This window comes from Phyllostomus hastatus, unplaced genomic scaffold (genome assembly GCF_019186645.2).
Source record: "Phyllostomus hastatus isolate PE091 unplaced genomic scaffold, TTU_PhHast_1.1 phas_contig_150, whole genome shotgun sequence".
Taxonomy (NCBI): domain Eukaryota; kingdom Metazoa; phylum Chordata; class Mammalia; order Chiroptera; family Phyllostomidae; genus Phyllostomus; species Phyllostomus hastatus.
In genome coordinates, this window is record NW_025333611.1 from 3726934 (window position 1) to 3733563 (window position 6630).

The 6630-nt window shown below is 60.4% G+C and overlaps 1 protein-coding gene across 2 annotated transcripts; it reads left to right on the plus strand.

Annotated features, from left to right (window-relative positions):
- The first annotated feature begins 1305 nt into the window (after positions 1-1305).
- On the plus strand, positions 1306-6020 carry DRD1 (dopamine receptor D1). 2 transcript variants are annotated; one of them, XM_045820045.1, is made up of 2 exons: positions 1306-1414; positions 2450-6020. In XM_045820045.1, the coding sequence occupies exon 2, from the start codon at positions 2930-2932 to the stop codon at positions 4268-4270; it is 1341 nt and encodes a 446-aa protein (XP_045676001.1). In that variant the 5' UTR covers positions 1306-1414; positions 2450-2929; the 3' UTR covers positions 4271-6020. The 2 variants fall into 2 exon arrangements, with proteins under 2 accessions (XP_045676001.1, XP_045675991.1); XM_045820035.1 differs by lacking the exon at positions 1306-1414 and adding an exon at positions 1894-2361.
- The last annotated feature ends 610 nt before the right edge of the window (positions 6021-6630 follow it).

Below are 6630 nucleotides of genomic sequence, written 5' to 3' on the forward strand. Positions count from 1 at the left end.
CTTAAGGCTCTACAAGAATGTGGTTCTTTGGGGACGTGTGTGTGTGCAAACATCGTGTCTGTGGCCACGGCTCAGGACTTGCCGTGTTGCCATGGGTGACGGCGAGGCTGAGAGTGGGAGGCCAGGGCCGGGAACGGGGCCCGGGAGGGTCCGCGCCAGCCCTGCAGCCCTCTCATTTCAAACCAAGGTGCCGTTCCTCGTGGGTGATCGACTAGAATGCTTAGGGTCAGGGTTTTTACGGAGAAGACGGGAGCTTCCGATGCGGTGCAAGGTTCTCAGGGAGACAAAGCTTTCCATGAGCCCTCCAGTCTGTGCCTGGGTGGGGCCCACTCGGCCCTTCTCTCTGTGAGAAGCCCCCGCAAACACGGTCTCCTTTAGCGCCTGCAGCAATCCTGTTACCTTGCCCCCTTTCACAGAGGAGGGCGCCCAGCGCCGGGAGCGGAGAGGCCAGGAGCTGTGCAGGGTGGGGACAGGAGCCAGGCAGTGTGACCTGCAAACACCCCTTGCTCCTCCGCCTCACTCCAGGAAGGCAAGGGGACCTGGGGGGCACGGCTCAGTGCGGCCGGGGCAGGGCTAAGGAGCCCCCTCCCCCACCACCCACCCGCCTCCCCCGCACCCTTCCCTGTGTCTCAGCCCTGTGGGCAGTTACTTAGTTGGCAGGCTCCCGGGCCAGACCTGGGGCTCTGGGCAGTCAGGTGGGAGTGAGAAGAACAGGCGGGCAGGGGTCGGGCGCTGGCCCCTCCTCAGCCCTGTGGCTTTGAGAGCCATTCCGAACCTGGTTTTCTGCTTGGGCAGGTGGCGATGGGCCAGGTGGGGATGGGCCGGTCTCTGACAAGGGGCTGTCTGACGGGCAGATGACACAGGCGTGCGCCTGGGACACAGAGGCTGCTCAGTAGTGGCCACCGCTCTTGGGGTTTGAGAGGAAAGCTTGCTTCTCCCACGCCCGGCCGCCTCTGCTCTTGGAACGTCCCGAGCGTTTGGGAGAATAGATTGGGTCGGTGAGTTCAACGCCAGCGAGAGGCATTTCTCATCCTTGTCCATATGTAAGGGTGTTTTAGGCGGGGGAGTCCCCTCTCCCCGGCTCTGGCGGGCACGGCCCTGGAAGAGCGAGTCCAAGGGCAGGTCCCGTGTGGATGCTGAAGCCAAAGCCAGCGAGGTCCGTATCTGCCGGGGAAAGCGGAGGTTCGGGAAGCCGCAGCCACCGGCAGAGGGCGCCCCGGGCCCGCCGAGCGAGCGGCGCTGGGGTTGGGGCGCCCCGGGTTGTGGGGGGCGCGGCGCGGGAGGCGGGCTGCAGCCCGGCATGGACCGCAGCCCTGGACGCGCCGGGGACCCGGGCCGAGAGCCGAGTGAGCCCTCGGGCGCCACGGAGCGCACGGGCCAGGCGCGCCGCTGCGCTACGTCCTGGCCGTGTGCGGTGAGTACAGGAGCGGGAGGGGACTTCTCACCCCAGCTGGGGGCACCTGGAGGCAGCGCGGGTCTGACTCCGACGCGTGCGGGCTGGTCTTGTGGTCGGTGTACCCGGGGAAGCGAGCAGCGTGCCGGCTCGCACTGGTCTCCGAGGAGGGCTTGTGGTCCGCCCCGGGAGGCGCCGGTGGTGGGCTGAGCTTCGGTGTCGGGCCACTCGCCCTGACTGGCGTTTCTAACGTCGGGATTTGTCTCCGCGCCCTGCTGCGTGCCGTCCGAGGGTCTGGGGTTCCTGGGGTTGGGGGAGGGGCAGCCCCGGGCGGGGAGTGCTCCCCCTGAGTGCCCCTCGCGCCTTTCGCCCGCAGCACCGTGCACCCGGGCGACCCAGGTGCGTCCCTGGCCGGCACCTCCGCCCGTCAAGTGAAGCCCCGCCCCCAGGCCAGGGGGCGGGGGCGCGGGGGCGCGGGGTGGGCTGTGCCCCGCGGGAATCAGCGGGCCCCAGCTCCCTGCGCGCCAGCTCGGCTCCGGCTGCCTCGTGCTCCCGCAGGCTGCTGAGAGGCAGTGGGCAGCGCCGCGGGAGGTGCGGGTCCCTGCCCCGCGGGGCCAGAAGCCCCCAAGGGGCACGCGGTGTGCGGCTCACTGGGGAAGGAAGCCACGGGAAGAAGCTGCCCAAGTGACTAATCCCGGAGATGCCCTTTCCCACGGCGCCGCGGGGCTGCCGGGAGCCTTCCCCCCAGGTCCTCTGCGCCCTGCATCCTCTCTAGCCGCGGGAGGCGGTGGGGCAGCGCTGGCTCTCTGGGGGCCCGGCCCGGGATCCTTTTTCCAAACCCTCCGGAAGATTTTTGCGCGTTGGGAGCCGAACCCAGAGTGTGCGTGCCTGCGTGCAGGGCAGGACTCGGGCGTCTCCGGGGCGCCGTGGAGCTCCGGGGGCTCTGAGGGAGGCTCCCCGGAGGCAAGGTAGGTGGCCGGGGCACAGTTGGATGGATGGGGCTCGACTGGAGTCAGGATCAGATCTGCTCAAGTCTTGGCGATCTTCACTTTTCAGGGTTTCGGGGAGCTGCCGCGGAGCCGGGGTGTGAGGAGCCAGGCATGTATTTTCAGCTGCGCCTCAGCCCCGAAACGTGACTGCGAGTGACTAGCTGGGCAGAGGCCTCCCGTCTCTGGACTGCTAGCTTAGAATATGCTAAAAAGCCAATGCCGCCCACGGGGAATTGAAGGGCCAGCCGGTGTCAGTGACAGTGACAGTGACCTGGAGCGAGGGGGTCAGAAGACAGACGTAGAGAGCGAGAGGGACTTTCCCAGGGGATGGCCCGGATCGCCGAGGGCAGGCTGCTGCCACGCCACGGCTGCAGCCCTCTGATGGAGTTCCGGTGAGGCCTCCCCCCGGGGGAGCAAGCGGGACCGTGCACGGGGCTGCCGGGTGACTGAGGACTCCCAGGGGTCTGGCTGCGCGCCCCCCCCCGGCCCCTGCTAGGGAACTTGAGGCACGTCACAGCCCCCCCCCCGGGCACGCTCCCCCAGCAGCATGAGGACTCTGAACACTTCCACCATGGACCGGGCCGGGCTGGTGGTCAAGAGGGACTTCTCCTTCCGCGTCCTCACGGCCTGTTTCCTGTCGCTGCTCATCCTGTCCACGCTCCTGGGGAACACGCTGGTCTGCGCGGCCGTCATCCGGTTCCGGCACCTGCGGTCCAAGGTGACCAACTTCTTCGTCATCTCCCTGGCCGTCTCGGATCTCCTGGTGGCCGTCCTGGTCATGCCCTGGAAGGCGGTGGCCGAGATCGCTGGCTTCTGGCCCTTCGGGTCCTTCTGCAACATCTGGGTGGCCTTCGACATCATGTGCTCCACCGCGTCCATCCTCAACCTCTGCGTGATCAGCGTGGACAGGTACTGGGCCATCTCGAGCCCCTTCCGGTACGAGAGGAAGATGACCCCCAAGGCAGCCTTCATCCTGATCAGCGTGGCCTGGATGCTGTCCGTGCTCATCTCCTTCATCCCGGTGCAGCTCAGCTGGCACAAGGCCAAGCCCACAGGCCCCCCCGATGGCAACGCCACGTCCCCGGGCGAGACCACGGACAACTGTGACTCCAGCCTGAACAGGACCTACGCCATCTCCTCCTCCCTGATCAGCTTTTACATCCCCGTGGCCATCATGATCGTCACCTACACCAGGATCTACAGGATCGCCCAGAAACAGATCCGGCGCATCTCGGCCTTGGAGAGGGCGGCGGTCCACGCCAAGAACTGCCAGACCACCCCGGGGGCGGGAAAGCCCGTGGAGTGCTCGCAGCCGGACAGCTCCTTCAAGACGTCCTTCAAAAGAGAGACCAAGGTCCTGAAGACGCTGTCCGTGATCATGGGCGTGTTCGTGTGCTGCTGGCTCCCGTTCTTCGTCCTGAACTGCATGGTGCCCTTCTGCGGGTCCGGGGAGACCCAGCCCTTCTGCATCGACTCCATCACCTTCGACGTGTTCGTGTGGTTCGGCTGGGCGAACTCCTCCCTGAACCCCATCATCTATGCCTTTAATGCCGACTTTCGGAAAGCGTTTTCCACGCTCTTAGGGTGCCACAGACTGTGCCCGGCGACGAGCAACGCCATAGAGACAGTCAGCATCAACAACAACGGGGCCGTGGCCGTCTCCAGCCATCACGAGCCCCGGGGCTCCATCTCCAAGGACTGCAACGCGGTGTACCTGATCCCACACTCCGTGGACTCCTCCGAGGACCTGAGGAAGGAGGAGGCCGGCGGAAGGGCCAAGCCCTGGGAGAGGCTGTCCCCGTCCCTGTCTGTCATTTTGGACTATGACACGGATGTCTCTCTGGGGAAGATCCAGCCCCTCACGCAAAACGGACAGCACCCCACCTGAACCCTGAGAGGAACCCCCCGCCCCCCGCCGGCCACACTCATCCCCGAAGCTGGAGGCGGTCTCCCGGGGGCTGGCTGTTAAGACCCTGAGGGGAGCCTCAGACGCCAGGTGAGCCCTCCTCCGCTGCCGGTCCTCCAACACACAGCTGGCCGTGTTTCCCGTGTTCTTCCTCGTGAGTCCGAGGGCACGCATGTGAAGCGAGTGTCCCTGGGGGGGCCGTGTCCTGGGCTCCAGAATCACTTCTCGAAACTGATTCTCATCTTAGGACTCAAACTAGGGCAAAGAACCAACAAGGGTCCGAGTCACTTACACGTCGCTGGCCCTTTCTGGACGGGCGTGAGGAGGGGGAGGCGGCTGTGGACAAACAGGTGCTAGCCCTGGCCCGGGCACAGCTGTCAGGCGGGAAAGGCGGGCGCAGCCCCCCCCACCCCGCCCCGTGCATGGTGTCTAAGAGAGAGCTGAGCCTTACCGTGCCAGTGGGGTGGTGTTCTTCAGAATCGGGAGATGCTTAGTGGATACTGGTTTTATTTATTTATTGTATTATATGGATATTTTAAACTTACTAGAGTACATCTATATTTATCCTATTTAATAGTATACAGTAGTGAGTTATCCGAGACTCTACAGTCACATTTTTGTCCATTTAACTAGCACTTTACGAGTCAGTGAGACGAGATGCCCTGAGACCCTAACTGCTCAGGCGTCTCTGCCAGGAGCACGGGGAAGACTGCTAGGGAGCGGGGTTGCGATGACTCCTTAGCGTCCCTCGTCATAATAAAACAGGAGAGGAGAGCTGAGAAATGCTGTGAATGTTTTTTTTTCCTAAACAATTTGAAAGACTTCTCTTTTTTAAAAAAGCATAGTTCCTATTGGATTCAGAGTTTTTTTTTTAAAATGACTAAGCCATTCCCAGGAGAGTAATTTCCAGTGCTGTAAATATCTTTTTAAAAAGCCAGCGTACAAAGAACCTAACTTGAAATGCATCGTCTTAGGTGGTGATAGAAACTAGGCATTACTTTGTATTTATGTAAAATAGCAGGCCCTCTCCATCCTTCCTTACTCCACGTGTCGGGTAGCTTTTCGGAGCCGAGCCACGGCCGCCCTGGTTCGGCCTGTGCAGGGCAGACAGTGGGTCTCCTTACCCCTCGAGTCACCACAGCCTCAGCAGGGCACAGAGCTCGGACCCTGCGCCTGCCCCTCCCCAGGCCAAGCCACGCCAGGGCTACTTTTTGTGGGGCTGTCTTCTGGATTTAGAGATCTTTCTCTTTTTCTTTCTCTGAAGTCTCAGTGGTGAAGGTGGACTAACAAATAGTGCCTCGTGGTCCCCCCCCCCCCCCGCCGCCCCGGGAAGATGCTGCTGTCGGGAAGAACAGGGAGCCCCTCCCCTCGGGGGGGGTGAAGCATCCCAAAGCCGCCAGCATCTCCCTAGACAAACGCTAACCTCCTCTCTGTGCTTTGGACTCGCGTCCCCCCGTCATCACCAGGCCTGGAAAAAGTATCCCCATCACCCTCGAGAGCTACAAATCCGGGAGGGGGGGGTGGTGATGCATTTCAAGGGGATTTCTTTGAAACGCTGACAAAGTTTTCTTGTGGGGAAGCAATTTACTTCTCGTGTGGATGGACAGGGTCGCGGGAAAAAAAAGCTGCTGACAGCGATCTCCGGCATCCGGCCCCTGTGATGTAATGCATTGTGAATGTTTCTTAATGCTGCTGCCTGTGCGCTTTCTTACACACAATAAAATTATTTTGTGAACGCAAACCGACCCTGGATGAGCTGTGTCGCATATTTTTTTTAAAAATGTGTTTTACACACAAAAACTTTTCAGACCTCCCAGTGAGAGAAAACATGGACGTCTTCAAGTATAGGCTACTTTCTTCTTGTTAATGTACAGCATGTGTTGCCTTTGAATGTTTAAGCAGGAGAGGCTTTTGACTTGGGCTCTATACTCTTGTTTCCTTCGGTCTTAAAGACTTTTTTATTTTTTTAAAAGAAAGCCTTCTTCCCTTGTAGAGAGGAATCACTGTATTTTTCATTGCACAGATTTGAAGGATTGCTAAAAATCCCCGCCTTTGCTTTCAACGTGCCCAAGGACTTTAAGCGATGCAAAAATTACCAAAAAAGATTGTGGCTTGCTAGTGGGTTGTTTTAGACTCTTAGCTTATGGCTACTGGGTGTGTGGTGTTTGTTTTGAGGGTAAATAGAACAGAATTTTTTTTTTTCTGGAGAAAATATACAGGTTGCAATGCTGGGCTTATCAAAATGTCTCACGGAGCACATCCGTGGATCCTGCTAAACCTGATCAGTGAATGTGCTAACCACCCCCCCCTTTTTTTTTTCATCCTGAAGAAGAATGCCTGAA

What these genes read in the sequence shown, in the direction of transcription:
- DRD1 (XM_045820045.1), top strand. Translation starts at nt 2,930, where the DNA reads ATGAGGACTCTGAACACTTCCACCATGGACCGGGCCGGGCTGGTGGTC.